Source organism: Pyrgilauda ruficollis, unplaced genomic scaffold, assembly GCF_017590135.1.
Source record: "Pyrgilauda ruficollis isolate IOZ18807 unplaced genomic scaffold, ASM1759013v1 scaffold10, whole genome shotgun sequence".
Taxonomy (NCBI): domain Eukaryota; kingdom Metazoa; phylum Chordata; class Aves; order Passeriformes; family Passeridae; genus Pyrgilauda; species Pyrgilauda ruficollis.
The window spans coordinates 3,510,025-3,533,564 of NW_024508101.1; the positions used below are offsets into that span (position 1 = coordinate 3,510,025).

General features: G+C 44.4%; 1 protein-coding gene across 2 annotated transcripts in view; it reads left to right on the plus strand.

The window, feature by feature from the left end:
- The first annotated feature begins 251 nt into the window (after window positions 1-251).
- LOC121352432 (RING1 and YY1 binding protein) overlaps window positions 252-23,540 on the plus strand; it is a 42,155-nt gene continuing 18,866 nt past the window's right edge. Inside the window, exons 1-2 of one of the 2 annotated variants that reach the window (XM_041465389.1) lie at window positions 252-487; window positions 1,309-1,434. In XM_041465389.1, the coding sequence (XP_041321323.1) occupies window positions 456-487; window positions 1,309-1,434 (158 nt within the window). In that variant the 5' untranslated portion in view covers window positions 252-455. Of the gene's footprint in view, window positions 488-1,174; window positions 1,435-23,540 lie in introns of those variants that run through there. The other variant, XM_041465380.1, reaches the window with a different exon arrangement.

Consider the following 23,540-nt stretch of genomic DNA (forward strand, 5'->3'; position numbering starts at 1 on the left):
GGCACGCAGCAGGAGTTGTCTCCCTCTGCCCAGCCGCTCCGGTACTCCCAGCGCAGCCACCGGGCGAGCGAACCGGCTCTGGCCGCCCTTCCCCTCACGGAGCGGGCCTGCCGTCCCCCGTGCGCCGCCGTCCCGCCCGCGGCAGCCCCGCTCCCCGGGGGACAGGCGGGCGACGAACCCTCCGAGGGGGAAGGGAAGGCCCCCATTGGCCGCGGCGCGGCAGCAGCTCCGCCCGCCGGAGCGGCGCGGCGCGGGGAGGGAGAGAGGGAGGAGGAGGAGGAGGGAGGGCGCCGGGCTGCGCTGCGCTGCTAGTCCGGAGCGGAGCCTGGCAGTGGCAGGATCGGCGGCGCGGGGTGCGCAGCAGCCGGAGCCTGCTGGACGGAGGCAGCCCCGTCCCCCCGCCCTCCCTCCCCTCGCCTCTTTCTTTGTGCGCAGGGCAGGGGCGGCCCCGATCCATGGTCATGGGCGACAAGAAGAGCCCGACCAGGTGAGCGGGGGCGCGGGGGCGGGCGGGGAGAGGCGGTAAGATGGAGGGAGCGCGGCGCGGCCGCCTCTGCCCCGGCCCCGGCCGTGGGGATGGCGGCGGGTAGGCCCTGGCTGGCAGCCGCCGGCGTGTGCTCGGCCCCGGCGGGGGGAGGCGGCGAGGGGCGCCTAAGATGGAGGGAGCGAACGGGGAGGGGGCGGCGAGCCCGCGCCGCCCCGCCAGGTACGCGGGGGGCCGGGGCGGAGGGGGGGGCCGCGGGCGGGGAGAGAGTGAGGGAGGCTCCTAAGATGGAGGGAGCGTGGAAGGGCAGCAGGAGGAGGAGTGCCGGTGTCTCCCAGCCTGCCGCCGGTGCCAGGGCTGGTGCGGTGCGAGCGCAGCCATGGCGGCTCCGCTCGCTCGCACTCCCCGCTCCGCGCACTCGCCGCTCCCAGACAAAGGGAGGTTTAACAAGGTGGAGGAGGGAACGCGCCTCCCAGCCCGCAAACTCGCCCACCCACCCTCCCACCCTCCCGCCGCGGGCGGGGGGACGCGGGCGGCCCGGCCCGGCGGGTTCGGCCCGGCGGGGCCGGGGCGGAGCTCGGCGCCCCCCGCACCTCTCCGGGCCCGGCCCCGGTTGGGGTTTGTCGGCTGCTCCCGGCCCCGCGGGAGAGCGGCGGTGCGAGCAGGCGCTGGGTTTCGGGGCTCTGTAACATGGTTTCTCATGTGTGTGTTTTCTTTCTCTCCTCCTCCTCCTCCTCTCTCTCTCCTCCTCCTGCCGCCTCTCTCCTCCTCCCCAAACACACACGTACACACACACGCTTCCCCTCTCCCTCCCCCTCCTCAAGGCCGAAAAGGCAAGCCAAACCTGCAGCCGACGAAGGCTTTTGGGATTGTAGCGTGTGCACCTTCAGGAACAGCGCCGAAGCCTTCAAATGCAGCATCTGCGATGTCAGGAAAGGCACCTCCACAAGGTACGTCCGCACCTTTGAGCGCGGCTCGTGCTCCGCGCTGGGCTGCGCCGACTTGTTGATTTTTTTCTCTGTTGCCTGGATATCGGCTGGTTGCATCCCCTCTCTCCCCCGATGCGGTCCCTTCTGTCCCTGTTCAAAAGCTTGCGGATTTTAAAAATTCTCTTTCAAGCGTTTTAATTGGAGCTGGAAGACATGTTTCGTGGATGTGGCAGCAACCTGAATCTTTTTGTTCTGTGCTTTTTTTTTTTTTTTTTTGTTGGTGTACAGAGAACCTTTTGGAGATGCACAGCCAGCCAGAAATGCTCTGACTCGGTTTGGGTCAGATGTTTTTTTGTGGTTTGTGTGGAGGTTTACCTGCGTTTTCTACAGAAGTAGAAATGATTTAGGATTAGGGAGCGAGAAAGGAAACGGCTGAAACTAAAGATGCCGTGAGAACAACTCTCTCCCTGAGATGTTGATCTCTCGGTGACTGTTGTCATCAGAAAGGAATCGGCTTTGTGCTCAGTGTGGGAATGGTGCGGGTTTTTGAAAGCTTTAGCTGTCAGGTCTCTCTGATTGCCTTGCTCTGAGAAACTGTGGAGGTCTTTGTGAGGTGGTGAGTCTGACATGCAGGAGTTAATTTAATCTCAAAAAAGCCCCCAAACTTGCCATTTCTCAGTTAGAGGGTTCGGAAAGTTTGTCCTGGCAGTATCAGTTGTCGCTAAAGCAGGCATGTGGTGCTGTGCTTTTCCTTTCTTTTTGTGATTTGTTCTACCATGTTGATTTCTGATTTTGTTCATATCGTACCTTCCAAATTTGAGTTCCCATTGCAGTGCTCTGCCACATAAATAGTCTGTGAGGTTTCCATTGTGAGAGGCGTCGTTTTCCTTGAGTGCAGCTGTGTATTGAGGTGCTCTCATCAGCAGGCTGTTTGCATGACTTGGCTGTCTTGGCTTGATTGACAAAGGAGGTGAAAGCGTGTTGGATTGTTATTGTTCGCACTGTGCTTTAGACAATGTGAAGTGCCTACATTTTTAATGGAGAGCATGTTTTCGGGCCATTGAAACTCTCTGAGTTACTGTAACAGAGCGCTGAAGTGCTTCACTCTGCGTTTTGTGATGCACATCAGCTACAAGTATCTGTGCTTTTTACAAAACGTACAAAGGTGTTGAACTTAAAGCGGTAAATAGCATGGTTAGAGCATTGAGTTAGGCGGAGCTTTGGGACAGCAGTGCTCTTTGTGCACCTGGAGCTGATTCTTGACTCCTTCAGCCTTATTTAGCTGTGCAGCTGAACCTTCCCAGCACGTTTGATTCCTGCGGGTTTCTGCCTTCTTGGCTTCCCGCTAGGCTCAGGTGGAGCGTGTTGCTCCTGCAGGTGCCTGGTGCTGATCTGCTCCTCCGGAGGTGGCCGTGCAGTCCCCACACGCTCCCAGTGTCACTCCAGTGCCTGGGTGTCAGCGGGAGCTGAGCCCTGATAAAATGTAGGAGCCCAGATGGGATCTATCCTGTATCAGACACTATTATTTTCATTGGCCACCATGCTGCTGTTCATTTGGAGAGCAGCAGCCTGCTCTCACAAGCCCTTACGTTTTTATTTTTTTAAAAGATAATTTTCAAACTGTTTGTTGCAGTAGTAGGATGGTTTGTCTTTTAAAGGGCCATTAAGAGCAATAGCAGTCGATGATTTCAGGTTAAGAGCTGTAGCCTTACTTGCAGATGTGATCCTCGGGTCTAGAACATTGTAATTCTGTTTAGCTTTTAATGAACCCTTATGAATGGCTTCTAATTTTAATTCATTTAATTCATCAGCTTTCTATTCATTTTTGCTGCTTTTAAAATGGCTTTTGTTTGTAGAATTTGAGAAAGTATTTAAAATATTCAATGGCCCATCATGTCTTCTTGCATATTTGTATAATTTATGAATAAATATAACAGAAAGCAGGAGTGATTGAGTGTTGTGAGAGAGCATTGTGTACTGGGAAGTTCTGGGAGGTCAGAGCTATTTGTGGTGTTACTTTGAATTTTATAGTATGTGATGTACAAGTCAGTGCTTGGAAATTATTCAGAATTTTTTAAATGACTGATGTAAAGATACTTAATGAGTTATTATTGATAATTTATTACTTGAAATATAAGGTGTCTGATGAGCTTGACTTTTAAGTTGCAATTTGACAAGTTGATGACACTTTTCCACAGTTAAAACTGCCTTGCTTCATTGTGACTTATTTCAGTAGCACTTATGGAAATTTATCAAACTCACTTTAAAAAAAACTCAACCAAGTAGTGAAAGACATGGTGAGGCAACTGTTTTTCATCAAATTATTGTGTGCAATCACAGCATGCCCAGGGATTTTTTTAAGATCTGGTATGACCTACTTCCCCCCTCCCTCTGCTGTGAAGCCAGTTATTTGTTGTGGAATTTACTTTGGCTGATAAATATTCTCTTATTTAAGAACTGGTGAGGCCCTGAGCTAATTCTCACCGTGTGTATATTTTTTCAGACTCAATATAGTCTGTTGGCGTGTGGGAGGGGTGGCTGGCAGCAGTTAGAAGTTTTATCTTCTCAGATCCAACTATCTCCTTTCCCTAGGATCTCCTAAAAGCAGCTTCACACAAAAGTGAGTTTTAGAGTTGACCTGCCAAGTCAAAATCATTGTAGAGGCTAAACAGTTAAATTGCACTCGACTGTTTTTTCAAGGAGCTGTTTATAAATATTTCAGGTGCACTTTTAAATAAAAATTAGGTCAAATCCATCTCTGAAGAATTGTTGTGCAAAGATTATATTAAACCTGTAGCACTTGAATACTGGATTTGTTACAGTATGTCACTAACTTCCTTTTCTCACCTGGATTCTTGCTATTTTATGGTTAAACTTTTATTACTTTCTATTTAGACAAGTATGATGAGGTTTTTTACTGTTTCCTTTCTGCGAGGATGATGGCAAAGACAGCAGCTCTGTTCAACACAGAGCTCAGCTGGGTGAGATGATGATTTAGCTGGCTGCAGAGTGAGCAGTGGGGAGCTGTGTGCTGGGCCTTATTCCTTTCCTGGAGATTTTTATTGGTGTCACAGCTCAGGGAACTGGTGCTGGTCGCCACTTTCGCTTGTGTCCTGTGGCTCTTCTGGTGGTTTGCTCTGGTGTAGCAGCACCAGCTCCTGCACTCAGGAGAAGACTGGAACTGCCAGGAAGTTTGCTCTACAGAGGCATGTTACTTTCCAATATCCATTACTTCTTCAAACAAGGAAGGAAAGTTTACTTTGGATTTCCTAAGAATGTGAGGGCAGGATTTGGCCTCGTATTTCCTGTGAGTTCCTATTTGGGGGTAGGTGATGGCTCTGTGTTTCTGTTTGTTTTTCTTAGTGGCATTCTTGCTCCTCTTCTCCTTTGGTTCTCTGATAGTTTACATATATTGTGTTCCTGTACACCTCTTGTAACTTCCTCTCTCCTCCCAGGCAGGGCTGTAAGTGTTTCTACCTGGGATTGTTTTCAGACTTCATTGTGAAGAATACTTGCTCCCCTCCTTATGATTTCAGGGAAACTGGTTTTTGAAACTTTCTTTTTGGATGAATAGGCAAGCGGTACGATGTGGTGGAGCTTCTCTGATGTTAATTTTTCTCTAAATTTGGGATGAATGCTTTTCTTTTCCAAACTCCACATCCTCTTATCATGAATGTGCCTTAAGTACAGAGAAATGCACTTAAAGTCAGTGGAAAATGCGAAAGCAACAAATTGATGTCTGATATGCAAATTAACAAAACAATGGGAGCTTTTGCTACAAAATTGAGTTGAAATGTGTGTGTCCTCTGCAAGTATAAATTGAGTAAGCATTTCTGTTTTATTTGTTGCTAATACCTGTATGCTTGAAGTACAAGGTTTGGAGTTTGCTTCAAGTGATGTGCATGTACACTTCATTGTGAAGTGCCCAAGGTCTGATGACAGTAGTGCTTCACCTTCTTGCCATCCTTATTTTTGAGGGGAGGCTGAGCTAAAACTGTTTATATTTATAAACAGAATTCTCTTGTATGGACCCTCAGATACTGGTCTTTGTTTCCCTTTAGTTCTGCAGAAAATTTTCATGTTTGCAGGATATGAACTACCACCTTGAAGGATGCAAACTACTGTCCATGCCACCATGGAAAAGTATTCTCTTCTGCATCCAAGTTGGGCTGACCAGAATAGGCACCAGATAGTCCTGCTATTCCTGGAATGAAGGATCAGGCTTATGATCCTGACCTCCATACAAATAATATGTGCCCTGCGTATTTGCCATGTGTTTGCAGGACTGTTCTGAAAACTCTTGCAGTGATGTGTGGCTGTGGGGTAGGTTGGAAGCCAAGTGGTTTAATTTGGTTCTCTCCTGTTAGTTAGCTTTCTCTTGCATAAAGGTGGGTTTTATTTAGCATCATAGCTGGCCTTGAGATGGCCTAATTTCTATAAAAATGGAATATGTAACTTGTCTAAAAAAAAGCTGTTGTGGCAGCAATGTTGGTGCTTTTACTCTGGAATATTTGTTTTACTGTTTGACTGTTTAAATCTATTGTTAAATCATCCCTGGTTTTCCTGTTGATTGCTGAATTTAAATGGCTGTTGGATTAGCAGGAGTGAGGCATGGGTTGTACTGCAGTTGTGGCAGTGTTCCACTGGAGCATCCCCATCCTGAGGATGTGTCCCTTCAGGAACTGCTTGGGTAGGGGAGGGTTCAGTGTAACTCTGCCTGGGTACTGCTGGAATGCACAATACGTACTTGCAAAATGTTTGTCCTCATGCCAGGAGTTCTAGAGATCCTTTATGTCTCATCCCTTATTCACAAGCACTGCTTAAAAGTGCCTGTTACTTTGTGGATTTGGGGAGTGCTGCTGCTAGGTCTGGCAAACCCACCAGGGCAGAGGAGCCAAGGGCAGGAGCAAACACCATCTGACAAGCAGACAATGCTGATGGTTCACAGCAAACCCTGAGTTCTGGGGCTGTGGTTTGACAGCACACCAAGTTTGAATCTGTGACTTGTATTGCAGAACCACATGTGTCTCAGCCACATGGCTTGGAGTATTGATCCGTTATGAACTGACTTCTGGTACAGATTCATGCTACACTTATTTTTTAAACTAGCTTGGAGTTAGTCTGTGAGTCTTCAACTGAGCAGATGAAGCTGTTCAGCTTCAGATCAGCTATTATCTGTCAGCCTGGTGCAAGCATAACCCTGGCATAAGATCTGTGTCTTGTACTTTGGCTGTTTGAAAGAAGTGAGAGTTGTGTCCTGATTTGCTCTTTGCGGTGTTTGGCTCTGATTAATGATCTCATTACCATCACCCCAGGATTTCTCTTAGATCTCAGCACCTCTGGGAAATCATTCTCAGCAGGGAGAATCCTCAGTGTTGACGTGCAGCACCAAGGCAATACCCCTTTGCTATGGTTGTCAGATTTGGGTACCTGAGAAGCTGTGGGTGGCAAATTCAGTAGGGAGTATGGTGGTTCCTGTGACTCACTTTGCTTCTACCACTTTTTTTCCTGAATGTCCTACTAAGTAACAATAGCTATACCTGGTTGTTTTCTTTCTTTTATTAGGATAAAAAGATCTTTTGGTTAAAATAAATAATAAAATCTTCAGCATGGAAAAGGGGTGTTGATAATATTTACGTAGAGTACTTTTAAGTTAATTGTGGGTGGTAGGGTTTAATCTCTGATTTCTTGTGGAGACTCTCTGAAGATCTAATGGATAAACTGCGACACTGAGCATGTTAAGACATCACTGATAATATGCAGTGTGGATATTATTCATTTTTCCCTTCCTCCATAGGCTGCTTTTCTGGGAGATGGGAATCTAAATCAAAGTGTGTATGTGTGTGTAGGAGGAGAGGGCATGCAGCTCTCTTTTATTGCTGTGAGCAGACATGGAGTCCACTGGGATGCTGACCCCTGGCTCCCAACAGGTCCTTGTGGGGAACTGGTAGGCAGAGGAATGCAGAGCAACTTTCTCTGCATGCCTTTCTTAATTGCCCTGATTGTTTCATGATCCCATCAGCTGCTGCTGCCTTTGCAGCGCTGGTGGGTGTGTTTGCACCCTGATGTGAGGATTGTCTGGTGAGAGGAATTGGTTGAACTGGAAATAAGACAGTGTGCAGTGTTGCCCAGAGTGATAGTTGAGAGGAGGGAGGTGCTGGATGCAAAGTGTGGTTCCCTGTGGCCATCCTCTGCTCCTGTGACATCCTGGCTGAGTGTCCTGTGCTCAGTGTTGGTGTTCCCCAGCAGCGTGCAGCACTCTGGGACTCTGTTTTGGCTGAATTTTTAGGTCCCTGAAGAAAATGCATGAGACCCAAGACCCTCATGAGGGGTGAGAGGAGTGAAGAAATGTGCTGTGGGCTGGATGGATTGTTTTGGCTGGCTGCACCTGGCTTTTGTGCTGTAACTTGTAGCACCCCTGCCATAACTCCAGGCGAGTTCACCGCCGATCTTGAATCGGGTGTCACTCGTACTCCAGCTGCTTTGCATTATTGGTGGGCTTGCTGTTCCTTGCTGTGGCACTGCTCCTTTTCTTCCTGCTCCACTGTTCTTGGACAAGCAGACAGGTCCTTCCAGGGTCCCTTGGTGAGGAGCACACAAGTTCACAAGCACTTCTGGGGAGTCCTGCTGTCTGCAGGAATATGGCAGCAGAGTGAGACACATTACTCCTGCATCAGGCAAAGCATGTGCTCTGCTTGTCCTTTATTTCATGTGCATCTCTCCTTGTCTGGGGAATTCTTCATAGGAGGAAACCCACTGACCTATTTTGTGGGATTTCAGGTGGTTCTGTAGGTTAGTGGGTTCCACTCCTGCAATGTAGGTCACTTGCAAGGTGTGCTGGAGTTTTATAATGTGTAGCTCTGACCTGAAATAGGATTCATACAAACTCTCTCTGTGGCTGTGTCTAGCAGCTGTACTTTGTCTCTTTGCACTGGGCTATTTCTTCACAAGGTAAAAGGAGAAATTTGGCCATTTCCAGAGGGAAGGGGTCTTACAGGAGGGTTTATGAGTGTTTATTTAAAGTTGTTTCAGACAGGTGAGGGCAAATTTCCCTTATTGCCACTTTATGTTACGGGCACAGCAAAAAAAAGACAAGGAACACTGAGTAGCCCATCCATGCTACCCTAAGCAGATGTCCAGGATTACAGAAATAATGTGGAAATGCCTCCATTACGTTTATGTAAGTTCCTTTTATAGCTGACATATGCTAAATACATTGATTGTCTCTTTGTGCAGACAGATTTCCTTTACATCAAGCAGAGCTCCTTTTGCACTTTTTTGATGCATCTGGAAGTACAACCAGATCCTTAACATTGCTCTTCCCATAAACCAGCTATTAATTAGGAGCATGTTCTTTGTAGCAGAGTGCTAATTGGTACACCAGCAAAATCACTGCCTGTTAAACATGGGAAAGATAGTAATTCTGACTGGCTCAAATATAAGTGAGAGAGAAAATCGTCACTTCTCTTTGCTGGCCCACTGGGTTTTGTTTGACTGTTCAATAACTCATTGTATTCCAAATCATGTGAATCTCAAGTTCTCCCAAAATGATTTGCTTAAAACTGCGTGTTGCTTTTATTCCTGAAGTTCTCTCTGTGTTTCTGAAAGTTCAAAGTACATCCACAGCCAATCTTCTGTTAAATAATACTGGAAATTCACAAGGGAAAGGGCTTGTAGGGGTCTAAAATATGGATCATGAAACCAGGAGACCTGATTTGAACTGTATGTGGTCTTTTATAAGACACTGGCCTGGGATTGTGGAGCATACCCTTATGCCACAAGGATCAGGGTGCTGAAAATTTGGAGAGGGAATTTTTGCAAGAGTGTGAAGGGACAGGACAAGGGGAATGGCTTCAAACTGGACAGAGGGCAGGGTTACATTAGGTATTAGGAAAAAATTCTTCATAGTGAGGGTGCTGAGGCCCTGGCACAGGTTGCCCAGAGAAGCTGTGGCTGCCCCTGGATCCCTGGAACTGTTCCAGACCAGGTTGGATGGGGCTTGGAGCACACTGGGATAGTGGAAGGTGTCCCTGCCTATGGCACAGTGGTTGGAACAAGGAGATCTTTAGAATCTCTTCAAACCCAGGTCCTTTTCTGTTCAGAAGTTCCAAAAACTTTCGTTTTAGGATTTTACCGGATTGGTTGTCTCTAAATAAAATGGAAGCAAAACAAGTCAGTTTTGGATTTTATTTAGGGCTAAACAAGGAATAAATGTTTAGACATGTTTTCTCGAGCAGATTGTTTATGGGGATTTCAGAGTTATAATGAATTGTTTGTAACATGCAGAGGTGCTAAGTGAGACGAAATATCTTGCCTGAGATAAAGCTGTCTTCTTCAGATTTATATTTTTGAGTAGACAGAAGTGAGACTGATCATAATCTAAAATATTTTATCTGAACTAAATTATTTTTGTGCATGTGGAACTGTGGGTAATTCATGTGCAGCTTCACATGGTCGATTTGGGGATGTGGACAGAGGATACAGAACTGCTGGGATTTGGTGGCTTCAGTGGTGTAAAGTTGATTAGAAAACTGCCCCCAGTGAGTGGAGAGTGTGGGTTACTCCCTGCACCCCAGTCCCATATGTGCAGTGTTTTATAAATTATAGAGGTGTTTATTAATGAACTAGAATTGCTGCCTTTTTTATTTGTTTGTTTTTGTTATCTGTGTGGTAAACAAATACATGAAAGGATTTATGTTTTCTTTCACTTCTGTTTGCAGGTGACAGTGGGGCTTGTATGATGTTAATGTGATTTCAGCCTGTGTAAGAGATGCTGGAATTCACCCTTTAGCAAGTCAGCTAGCTAAATATCCTCGGGATGCCATTTTTAATCTGTGTGATTATATTCACAGTCTGTGTTATAATTTGATCAAGAAATTTATGTCTATGTGTTTCATTCCTTTGTTTAATTAAAAAGAAAAAAGATCTAGTTTAGCAGAAGGACATAAATCTTATTTGTCCTGGGTGGACAAAGCATGCTGATCTGTTCAGGTTGCTGGAAATGTGTGTCTCTGCTGAAATATTTGGCTCTCATTATATATCTTGGAGCTCTTATTCTGAAAGTGCTTTCACTGTTTTTTTCGGAAGTGGCACAGAGCACTTTCTCTTCCTGAGATGAGATTTCAATAAGAGAGGCAATACATTGATGGATGATGGCCCTGTGATGGAGTCAATCAGCCAGTGCAGTCATTTGTCTCCTGGGGATACAGGGTAGAGCACATCATTAGCAGCAGAAGGGGAGGCTTTCCTCTGTAATGCTAATAGGGCCAGGGAGCTGGTTGGTGCCTGTTTGCTGCCATTGCTCCGTTATTACAGGTGCCTTGAGGAGAAATAAAACCGTTCTCATTTGTTATCTGTGGGTGTGGATCAATTTAACAGAAATAATTAATAAGCTTTAGGAAATGTTTGTGATTCAGCATAGTCTTAGCAATTTGTAAACCTGCATCATGTAAAAATGGTGAATTATTCTGGGGGAGTTGTGTGTGTCTTACTGGTTTTACACAAAAGTAGCTTGACTGGTGGAGAAGAGACAGGCAGCTGGCTGATTTGAAGGGCAGTGGGTCTTAATTGGAGGAGAGGTGTTGAAAGGGAAGCCCTTGGGTTGCAGAAGTTACTGCAGCAGAGTCTGGTGGCGCTGGGTTTCTGTCAGAGCAAGAGGCAGTGAGGGAGGGTGGCTTGTCCCGGGACAGCTGGGGCTGTGCTGCTGTGCGGCAGCTGCACTGAGCTGGGTTCAAGGTAGCTTGGTGTGCTGGGCATCACCCAGCTTTGCCCAGGGAGGGTGAGTTAACCTGCAAACTGCTGTTCCTCCATGGCTGCTTTGCTCCTTTCTGGGCTGTTGGGAAGCACAGCAGTGATCCCATCAGGAGCAAGCATGGACTTCCCTCAAGGTGGGCAGGAGTGCTCCTGTTATGGGATACAAGGCTGCAGACCTTGTGTAAGCAGAGTCTGTGTCCAGAGAGGGTCAGTTCCAACAGGGCACGCACGGAAGCTGGAAATGTTGGGAGGACAAAGTTGTTCCCAGTGGATGTTCTGGTGGGTGTTTCTGTACCCTCCAGCACTGTGAGCAGGGGCCTGGCAGCTTGGACATGACTTTTTTTGGGGGAAAAAAGCTTTAACTTGCTGTGAATCTGGACATTTAGGTAACTCACCTGCATACGTTTACCTATCTGTAAAGTAAATGCACTATGAAGTCCACATACAGATTGTAGGAGATAAAGTTCATTTTTGGGAGGCACTTTAGGTACTGAAGTGTCTTCTCAAAAACTGTATGTGAAGTCAGACTTAACAAACAGTGTTTATCTTATTTTCTCTGAACTGTATAGATAATGGTTAAAAAAAAGAGCAAGGGCAGCCAGAAAGCAAGTGATGTTGAGCTGCTGGAATGGTGTGGTAGGTAAGCAAGTGATTTTGAGCTGCTGGAATGGTGTGGTAGGTACTTTTTGTACACTTTTCTCCTATGTACAGTGATGTCTTTGCTCCTGAAAAGGAATGGCTCAGCTGTGTCATACTAAATGCATGAGGCTGTCAGAGTTGTGCAATTTTACATATTGGGTTAGCAGAGCATGCTTTGTCATGGGTGTGGGAATACAGGGCTCTGGCAGCAATTAAGAGTCATTAATTAGGAGTACTTAATGCCGGATGTGAGTCAAGTTAGTTGTAAGTTGCTTAACTTCTGAGGTCAAGAAGATCTGATGCATCCGAGACATGCTTTGTTAGCATCCATGGGACTGTGGGGCTGTCTGCAGGGACGGGCTGGAATAGCAGAGCTCAAACTGAAATGTTGAGCTTCATTAGATGATTTATTGACAGTGACAGTTTGGCAGCACCTCTGCCAGCTGGGGCCACACGTTTGCATTCAGAACTGTAGACCTCTGAAGCGTTCCTTGAGGTTCCTGGTTTCCATCAGCTGGGAACGTACAAGTGCACGTCAGGAATTTACTCTGCTGGGCTGAGACACCTAAATCAGCATTCAAAAAAGCAACAGTGAAACTTTCTGGTGAGGAAAAGCTGTTCTGTCTCTAAGAAGGGGATGATTTTTTTTCCAATTACAAGTTAACAAATTGGTATAAAAATCAATGACAAGCAGAACATGGGTAGAATATCATCATGCCTGTGTGCTGCATACCTGCTCTGTGAGTGCATGGGAGCTCACACCTTCATGTTCAGCCTGTGCACTTACAAAGATGTAAAACCTGAGGACAATTTCACTTCTTGTGCCTGCAAGAGGCATTCGTGCTGCCAGTGGCCCAGCGTGTCAAGCAAGTAATGGAAAAAGATCTGCAATAATGTACCTGTTATAGTTCTCAGGGTTTTCCCTAATGTGCAGGGACAGTGAAGGATAGCACTGAGCAGTAGTTTGGTTTTATTTCCATCTCTCTGGTTTTCTTGTCTTGCCATTTTTTTGCGTTTTAAGCCAGACTAACTTTCCCACTGGCACTCTGAATTCAAAACTCTGAAGTTGTACAGCTGTGTACTGCGCTTACTTGTTTATAAAAGCTGTCACAAGCATGAGTGGTTTATTTTTTTTCCCCACAAAGGTGTAGTGTGAGGAGCAGGTTTATTTAGTCACGTGTGTGGGAATACAGATATTGTGTTTAGAAAAGAGTTTAATAACAGTTGGTCGCTTTATTTCCGAGTGTGCTGGCATCTGCAGGTCTGTCTTGGTTCAACAGGTAGTTGATGCTTGGGGAGAATGTGACCTTTTGCTCCTTGCATTGATTTTTTTGAGTCATGTCCAGAGGCTGCAGAAGTCAGTGCAGCACTTTGCTGTCAGCTGCAAGGGCTGGATCAGGCCTCTGGGATTGAGGCACTGAGAAAAAAAGGGAATAAGTTGACATGAAACTTAACATGGTTGTCTTTTGTGATCTTGCTTTTTTCCCAAGACTGTTTGTTCAAGTAGATGTTTTTAATAGATAAAAAAGATTCGAGAAATGTGTTGAATAAAGCCCTAAACAAAGACTTCAGGAAATAGCGTTTTCTGTGTCCGTGTAAGCAGAGGACTCCTCAGACTACTCTTTGCTGTTGGTCTTCCTGGAGCCTCTAAAGTCTGAACAGAGCCCGAGACTGCTACAATTCTGGATCTGGTTCTTTTCTGTTTGTTTCTGGGTTTGTTTTTTTTTTTTTTTTTAAAGAGAGCCCCTCTGTGACCAGACATTTTTTTGAGACTGCTACAATTCTGGATCTGGTTATTTTCTGTTTGTTTTTGGGTTTTTTTTTTTTTTTTTTTTTAAAGAGAGCACCTCTGTGACCAGACATTTTCTTGTTTTCAAGCAGAATGTAACAAAATACCCAGAAAAACCCAAGAGGGTCACCAAATTTTGCAGAGCTACAATTTTCAATGAGCCTCATCCATGTGCTCACTTGTATCAAAAAGATTACATTCCCTCTCCCTGGAGTTGTATCCATGTCTTTGCTTGTATAGCCAGCAGATTATTAGTAGGTAAGACAGGTTGATTATCGTGACTTGCTGCTTTCCCTGCTTGTGCCAGTTCAGGGTATTATTGTTAACAGCTTTTAAAGTGACGTTCCTCCTGGAAGAATTGCTGGCTCCAGGCAGAAAAAGTTTTCCAACCAGTTCTGAACTACTGGGACTGTTGAATTTTTTGAAATGCTGTTAACTGCTGCGAGTACACCTTGAATCATGCATAGCCTGAAGAGCATCCTGGGGGTAGGGAGACATAAATAATTGTTTAATTGCTCTGCTGTGTAGCTTACATCATGTTGAGTATATAGAAAAAACTGATTCTAAACTGTGTTTTATGGTAACAGTTCTCTGATTCTGAAGATGAGCATTTATCCCACTGAAGTTTAATGTGGTGGTAAGCAAGACATGCAAATGTGTCTTGACTTGAGTTTAAGTTTGTTAATAAAAATGTTGCCAGTCTCTCAGCTTTCAGATGTTTGGTAATTATGCTAACTGAAGTCTTGAAGAATTTTAAAAGGAAAACATCATTCTATTAGAAGGAAAAACTTTGTCATTAACATGTACAAATTGTTAATAACTATTTTCAAATTTCATTAGATTAATGAATAAACATGTCTTCTGTGGTTGTTAGCAGAATCAGCAGAAATCAAATAATATACTAACATTGTTTTAATTAAGAATACATTGATAACTCTAAAAATTCACTTTTGACATCCAGCTCTTAGGCTTGAAATGAATCAGACTTGGGCTTTTTTATACTCCAGGAAAATATGCTCTTTTCTCAAAACATGCAGCAAAAGCAAGCTCACAAAAATCAGTATAACAGAGTACAGCCATTGCAAAATATCATTACAATAGTTAAGTAATTATCCCACTGCATGACTTAGCAGGAGGGATAAATAATGCATGTAGAATTGTGTTGGAGCTTGCAGGGAAGGTCCTGGCTGGCAGTGGCTGGGAAGGGCAGAGCCCAGTTCTGCTGGATCCAGGAGCTGATGGCTGAAGCCTTTTGCTGCCTCTGGGGAAATGCAAACCAGACCCAATTTTGTCTTTTCCCTATAAATTTGAAGGTGGCCATTGGGAAGAAGCCTTCCTTTGCTGTGTTAGCAGAGCTTGGCTCCTGCTGCTGCCCAGAGCTGTCCTGTGCACAGCGTGTCCCAGCCCCTGATGGAGCTGTGGGTCTGGTCAGCAGGAATATTGGCTCTTTTTGCAGCAGACAGATGAGGGGTTTGATTTGTCTTCCTTTCAGCTAGAACTGAATATTCTGAATCTGTCAGTTGCTGTCAAGAGGATTGTGCTTTGGATTAGTGAGCTCCTGGAAGCAGTTTGAATCATTGCAGTTAAAAGCATGCCGAACAGCGGTGTAATTAATAGTTATATAATGTACCCAACCAGCTTAGGAAGCCAGCATGTAACTTGGAAAGAAACACAGCCCTGTGCAATCCCTGCATTGCCTGAGGACCACTGTGCATTTAAAGGGTGGTGCTTTTTGTCCCAGGATGATTTTGGTCAGGGCAGGTTTGTTGCTGATGTGTCAGTTCCTCACGAGACTTGTGGAGACATCTTTCTGCACCTTTCCCCTTCCCTTCCTCTTCCCTGATGTCCTTCTCATCAGGCCCTGGTCAACCCAAGAACATTGCTCGTGTTACACTTGTTGGAACTATTCTTTGCCTCTGTGCTTACAGAAATCTTTGGCTGCTGTGTAATTATGGATGCCACATGAAAAACTCCCCAGCTGCTGAGAATAATGCACATTTCTGTTGTGGAGTTTTTGAATAGACATTTCAGGGCAATTATGCAACACCTTTCTGCTATGCAGTACCTGTCAGCCCTTAACCACTTGTGTTTTTAGGGGAGCTGAAATGGCTATTGAGCCTTCCAGAGTAATTTCTGCTTTGTGACAAGCTCGAACCTGTCAGGCAAAGCTGTGTATTTCAGCAAGGCAGCAGGTGAGTCTGTGCACCTCAGACCTCCTGTCTTGTAGGAATTGGATTGGAGGTGTAATGCTTTTAAGTTCTTTATATTAAAGTCTGTGAATAGCTTATGCACAGAGATGGTTATCAAAATTTTGAGGTGTTGCTCTAATTCTGGGTGAATTGATAAAAAATTAATGTAATTTTCTTCCTTTAGCTGACTGTTGAATACTTCAGTTGTCTTAAACCTTTGCACTTCAATGGCTAAAAATGTTTTTTTTTTTTTTTCTCTTAGCTGGTGTGTAGGTGTGGTGTTTGGAGACATGGTTTAGAGGTGGACCTGGCACTGCAGGGTTGGGCTCTATCTTAAAGGTCTATTCCAACCTATGTGATTGTGTGAAAAAGGGAGAATTTTTCTGGTACAGAACTTCGTATTTCTGTTTCTAACAAGGTACCTTACCAAATGTGATTGGTGATTAGTTGGTGATTAATTAGAAAGTAATTCTCTTAAAAGAGCTATTTTATTTTAAAATGGGATGCTACTGCTAATGAAATATAAGGTTGCCTGCCCTCCTGGTTTCTATCTACATTGCTCCCCCAAGTCAGTTTGCTCAATATTCACTGCCACTGACCTTGGATAATTAAGAAAAAAGCCTGCTGTTCTGAGATGATAAATGCAGCTTCTGTTTGGAATGAGGCTGATTAGCTCAGTTGTGAAAGTGTCATTTAATGCCTGTAGTTTCTGGTGGGATGGATGCTGCCTCTGCTGGGGTTGATGTTCCTCTTCTGCTCCCTGATACCCAGCTGAAGCTGTTGCTGAAAACCCCCTGGGCCTCCAAGATCTGAAACTTGCAGTGGACCTCTTCAGTTTTCAGTGAAAATGAATTTAATGCTTCTTTTCCTTTCTGGATCACTGACACTTCCAGCATATTCCCAGTGCAGCTCCAAGGCTGCAGTTGTGCCCTGGGTGGGGATTTGAGATTCCTGCTTGGAGGAATCTCAGCTGGAGCAGGGCTTGGTGCAGGAGGCTGTTGCTGTTCCACAGCAGGGTCGATGTCACTGCCAGCCCTGTGCACTGGGGGCTGAGTGGAGACCAGAGAAATACCAGTGGAGAGAAAAGGCCAAGTCACAAAAACAACAAAAATGTTAAGGGGAAGAAAAATTCTTTTCAAACCTGTGAAAATATTTGTCAAAATTTGTTAGACAAGTCTCTTGCTTTCTTATTTTTCTCTGTGCTGCTGCTTGGGCTTCATTCTTCTGTTTTTGCTCTCTGAGTTACTTGGATTGTTTGTGACTTAAAATACCTGTTTGTTTACAGTGTGAAGGCTGTTTGTTTTTTAAACATCTTCAGGTTGATCATTCTTTCAGTTGCATGGTATTTTAGTGGGCTTTTTTCTTAGTCTAGGCTTGCCACATGAGACGATCACTACTGTATTTGTTCTGGCAAAGTATTCCAGGCTGAAGATGGTTCATAAACTTGAATTTGTGTTTTATTGATCTTTTTTTGATTTTGTTTTTCTTTAGCTGGTGTCAGCCTCTTCTTGAGAGACTATACTCTGGTGGTAAATTGTGTATTTTGTCAGGTTGTCTTTTGTTATTACACAGTGGATGACTGTTCCAGATGGGATCTTTGGGTGTGATGTGGTGGCAATAATTATCAGTAAGATTTTGAATGGCATGTGGACTCCTAGCTTTTGAAGCCAAATCTGCAGCCTTGAAAATCTTCAAGTCATCATAATCTTCCCCCCTACAAAGGTAGAAATTTATTTGGGAAATTGCATAAGACTTGTTATGCAAGCAATCTCTTTTTAGCCTCTGTGTAAAGTGTATTATAGAAAAAGGGAGTTGTTTTTTTTTTTTTGCAAATTCAGGCAGCAAGTGACACAAAAATCTCACAACTGAAATGTTTTAATGAAGAGAGGTTTTAATGAAGGTTGTGTTGTGTTTGGAACAGAGGTAATGCAGAACTGCACACAGCTCCAGCAAATGCTCACACCTGTTCCCACAAAGAGATTCAATTCCCACCATGCATCCAGTTCCAAGGAACACTGATTGAGTGGACAGACTGGATAAAATCACCATAGGTCTGTTAATTGAAATACATTTTTCCTGGAATGTTGCTAGTAAACAACTACTTAAATGAAATCTATCTGTACCTTACTTTACATCTCATTTAAGGATTTGCTGCTTACCCTAAGTTCTAGGTCATTTTTCACATGTCTGTGCATGTCCTGAAGCAGCTCATTTTGTAGACATCTCTCTCTTTCCTCTGCAGGCTGGTGCATGGCTTTGTTTTTGAGTTTCCCTGAGAACCTGGTTTTAAATAGAATGAATTGATACAGTGAGGTATTGCTGGGGTTGTAGGAGGCCACCGGACCCCTGGTCCATTTACACCTTTAACTCCACAGCATTAAGACACAGTGTGGCTACTTCCCAACATCAAGGGCCTTATGGGTTTTACATTCAGGTTGTAGCTGTGTGCCTTGAATAAATCTGAGGAAGGGTTGTTTCATGTAATATGTCTGAGTGGAAGAGTTACTTGAACAAAAGAGACTTAAAATGAAGCTGTTAATTGTCACAGCTGGTGACTTTTTTCTATGCATTGCTGCCAGCTGAGAGCACTTTAAACTCCCATCTGAGGTATGAGAAGGCCCATGCCTCTTATCTGCACCTCCCTGAGTAAGGAAAGCAGTTGTTCAATTATTCTCTATAATTAGTGTGCTTCAGTGGGTAGGCAGGTATTACTTATTCACAGCCTCTTTCGCTCCTGCTTTTCCAGGAGTGTTTGCCTTCCAGTCTTCTCCCTTCTCTGTCCTGAGGCATCTGGATGAACCTTTCCTGCCAGGACCTGGGTAGTGGGTGGGCTGTTCCTAACAGGTGTGAAAAGGGGGAAGTTCAAATCAGTACAAAAATCAGTCCAGCTGATAGAAGAATGTCTTACCTAGGTTGAAAGAATTTGAGAGATGCTGTGATTGCAATAATGAGTGGAATATTTAGAATTTTTCCAGTTTTTTGTGGTTCCCTTGAAAGAAGGCATGCAAGTCTGAGGGCCTATTTTTCAACTTCATGGGATAGATTTAGACTAAGCTTGTATCTTACTGTAGATATTATTGAACTTAAACCAGCAGATCATCACAACCTTAGTACTACTGTTGCTGCTGCTTTCTGTAAAATGCTTGTTATAATGTATTGCAGGATCCAAAAGATTTCTGATCACTTGGAACCTGGGCAGGTTTGTTGTGCACCTGTGTGTGGTGTGGAGGATATGTGCATACAGGATTAGCATAGCATTATCTGCATGGAGAACTTTGTGGTCTGTAAAATTCTGACAGAAAACTTAGACCCTGTGTTAGGGCAATGATACTCTCCTGTGAGTGGACCAAAGGGGAATATATGACCTGATGTTCTTGCTGGCATGAAAAAAGAAATACAGAAGATGATTTTGTTGCTAGAACCTGTGTTTTAAAAGAAGCTGAATGTGAGGCTGTTGTGGTGGATTTTGTTTTTTAAGCAGTGAAGAAATAGCTTGTCAAAGGCTTTGTGTCCTGGTTTTGCAGTGGGCATTGTAGATGCTGCCCATTAACAGGTCAGCTTCTTTAGACTTTATCATTCAAGGTTCTTTTATAAGCTTATCAGGTATTTTATGTCAGTCATTGAGATGGTAGCCTTTGAGACATCTGTTTAGATTAAAAATCCGCTTTCCTGAGAAAAACCCTTTATTGTAGATTTCTTTTACCAGGTACTTTGGTGGGAGTCTCTCTGCTTTTGTGAAACTTGTGTTTCAGCTCCTGCTGTAAAGAAAAGGAGACTGTTGAGGCAGAACAGTGATGGAAAAGCACATTGCGTTTTTGCAGGCTGGGTGTACCTGAGATTAGGAGAATGAGGGTCCCAGATTTATACCTTAATGCAAGCACACCATTCCCAAAGGAAGCAGAGCAGAGAAGAGCACTGCTGCAGATGTCAAAATGAGCAAATGATGTTTAGTATCCAAGTTTTCTGCTAAAAAAAATACATAAAAGGTTCATGTTATGCTTCCTTCAGCCCTGATCCCTCAGTCCACTGCCTGTGTAAGGCAAAGAAGTTTGCTTGAACCTGGTGGAATTGGTGTCACTGAGGTTAAACTTCATTGTATTGTCTGAAACACCGCCGAAGTGCATTTGTCTGTGAGCAGGGAAGCCGGATGCTTCCCAAGCATTTGGTATCTGTACCAGCATCTCTGGGAAATGTCTGCAGCCTCCAGGGAAGGAGCAAAGGATTCTCTTCCAACTCACGGTGGTAGATTTTAACCACCGTGTGAGTGGCATTTAAGCTACATCAAGCTTTGACTGTGTAACTTGTTGGCTTTTCCCTCTTCACCTCCACCACCTTCTTTGAGCTTAATGTGACACTTGGAGTCAAACATAGGAATTCTTTTCAAGGAAGCTCTGAAGTGATTTGCTGCCTTTTCCTTTAGAGGAGACTTGAAGCTTTTTCTAGGTTCACAAGGACACTGGCTATCTGTGGTTCAAAGAGCAGCATGGAGTGGCTGTCAGGATCAAGGGCTGCTTGTTGGTTTTGGATGGAGCTTCCTGCCCGTGCTGCCCTGGCTGCCACCGGGGGAGGGAAGAAGCTGAATAAACAGGGAAACGGTGAAATAAACAGAAACAAAACCAAACCAAGCCCCTGCCTCGGGGTGTGGGCTCAAGTCAGTCAAGTGGACTTTCTTTTGTTAAAAGGAGGCACATAAAAGCTTTTCTGCTTTTGTTTTTGTGCCATAATGATATTTTCCATGTGTTTTTCTGTGGTATTTGATTGCTTGCAATTTCTTCTGAGGAAACTTAGTGGAAAAGCAAAAATTTGTGTTACTGCAGATGAAGGGGTTGATTCAACCTTTCCTGCCGCACATACCCCAGTGTTTTTAGTAGAAGTGATCAATTTCAAGCAGTCAGCTTAAGCCTGCATGTTTTTCCAAGTTGCTACTCAGCTTTTAAAGATGTTATTAGACGTTTTAGATTCCAGGTCAGGCTGTAAATACTCATTCTGGGGCTTCAGTACTCAGAACCTTCCTCACTGTTTACCATGAATGACAAAGCCGCCACTGCGCTGGTGCCAACCCCTGTGGCTTTGTGGGTTCATCAAGGGGGAATAGGTGGGTTTGGGAAGCAGGAATGGCAGGAACAGGCAGGGCTGTCTCATGTAGGCAGTGCAGACAGATGGGGGAGGTTTGTTTGGTTTGAATCCTGGCACTTGCTGCTGCTCTAAGTGACTCCAGGCATTATGAAAAGAGATGGTGATGAAAAATATTTTCTTGTTTTTCCTCTAGATGGTTCATATGTGTGTAATTGCTCACAAAGTTATGCTAACCCCATAGCTTGTGCTCTTTTACTCCCCAGTTTTGGTGCAGAGTGCGGGTAGGAGCTCCTTAGGAAGTGGTTGCTCAACTCTGTTTTCCGCAATGCGTTCGAGTAAAAACAAGGTTCTGTTTTTAGCTTGCTTTAACTTGGAAATTCTAGTGATAAGCATTTAGCTGCACAAATCCAGTAAGAAATTAGAGGAAGAAGCAGCATAACATAGCAGAATCCCACTGAGTCATTCTTGTAAGTCTCCAGAAGCGAGTAATTTCTCTAATCTGGTAGATGTTTATCACCAGTGGGGTGTAGTCCCAGAGCCCAAAAAACCTTCCCCTGTAGTTAAATGGAAATAAACCCTAACCAAGGGGTATCTTAGTAAGTACACCTGAGATTGAGGTGCCTGGGTATTGTGATGCTGGATGATTCACTTGAACCAGAACCCAACCCAATGTAGCTTAGTAGTGTCAATTATTTTAGATTAGCAAACACGGTAACAAAGTTGTTTTGTTAAAAAATAGTTTTTTGTTACCATGTTTGCTAGTCAAAAACAACTCATGTGTGTTTATTAGCACCAAAAAGAGTTGTAATATGTTGTCTAAAAGTCCCTGTATTTAGTTACATAGTTGGTAGTTTTATCTTTCCCTGCTCATATAATTCACAAAATCTCTGTAATATGACATCAGATATAAAGTAGAAAGTGTTGGTGTGTCAGGGCAGTGTGTGTTGTCTGAGGAGATTGTAGAGGATATGCCATGTGCTGTTCTTGAGCTTTCTGTTCTCTTTTGTTGTACAGAGGAAGTGAAATTTCAGCTGTATTCTGAGTATTCTTTTCTTCAATTTCCAAGTAAGATCTCTGACGGCTTCTGTATTTCATTCATCTACAAACCAGTTTCACTTTTCATTACACTTCTTAGTTACGCATGATGGTAAATTTGCATTTATTTGCTATTTGCACGTTGCATGGTATTTCCTGTTGTATATTCATCCTGTCAGAATTTACAGTGGGATTTACAGGGCTGATGCATTGTCTCACGCCTAAAAATACCTCAGTATATCTTTTATACAGAAAAATGCCCAAGTCTCATTTCTTTATGTCCTGACTAATTGGCAGGCATAGGGACAGTTTAACAAGTCCTTAAACTTAATTAGTGGCAACTGACTTGGTCACAAATCATTTTTGAGTCAGTGTCTTTGAATTTTCACTGTCATTATTTAGTTTAACAGAAGGTAGGTTATATAAAAAGAAATTACTCAGATCTATATTGTTGATGTGCAGATTTTGAGTCATTGCAAGACAACAGTCAAGTAAGGACGGATGTTTTGTACCAGAAAGCCTCGTGTTGACTCTCCAGCCTTTGGTTAAAGGGTTGTGCTGGATGCTGCTGTTCTTACCTCACGTATTTGCCTCTCGGAAATCAAACGGTGGCAAACACCCAGACAGTCACTTCTGTACCTCCTTTTCCACCAGGGCTGGGAAGTGAAGTAGCTGGAAGTGTTGGGAGCTGTGGGGCCTGCTTCGCCCCGAGCCTGTGCAGATGACAGAGTGCATTAGGCTGACAAACCCACACGTGTTGCGGGTCAGGCAGGCTGCCAAGAGCTCCGTGCTCGGCCAGCGGGGAGAGAAGCATTAGGAATCCCAATAATCCACACATCAGTCTCTGTGTGCTGCCTGGTCAGTGGAGACCGAGCGAGTGAGCTGTGGAGAGATTGTGGGTATTAAGTGGGATGGGTAATGAAAGGCTGTGCTGGCGCTGATGTGAGAGTCTTTAAATGGAAAATGACTTTAAATGATGGTGCCAGGGCAGTTGGAGTGATTTGCCGCTGGCGCAGGATCACAGTGTAACCGGTAGTTTTCAGTGAGACTAACCACTTCTCCAGGGTGGAACACCAGAGTTGTTTGAAGAATTAAGAGGTGGGGGGAAAAGAGCTCTTCGCTGAATTTGCCTGCTTTCCCTCCTTGGGACTTGTACCAGACTGATGGCAGTTCAGGATTTTGGTTGGGTGTGTTCAGGTACATACAAATAAACACAAGCCATGTGAGTATATGCAAAGCTGCAAAGTAGGAGTCGTCAGGATGAAAACAGTGGTAGGACAATAAAATCAGCATTTAGGCTCAAGATTCTCTTATCTGAGAACTTTCTTGAAAAATGATAGTTTGTCTGGACAAGTAGTTATCATTGTTATCCGCAGATCAGAAGTTGGCTCCCGGAGAGCTCGGAAATGTTTCTGTTGTTGTAATTAGTTATTCCTGGCTTTTTGTTGTGTAGGAGAGCACTCTCTGCTAGTTTTATTTACAAAGGTAGCTGTGTTGCCCTGTCCTACATCATGCTAGGCACATACAGGTAACTCACACTGGTACTCCAAGTGGGAACCAGAGTTTACTTAGCTTCTTCTAAGGCTTTCTAGCCTAGTGGGAGGAAGAGCTTTCAAACTGAGTATTGTAATATTGTTTCCTGGCAA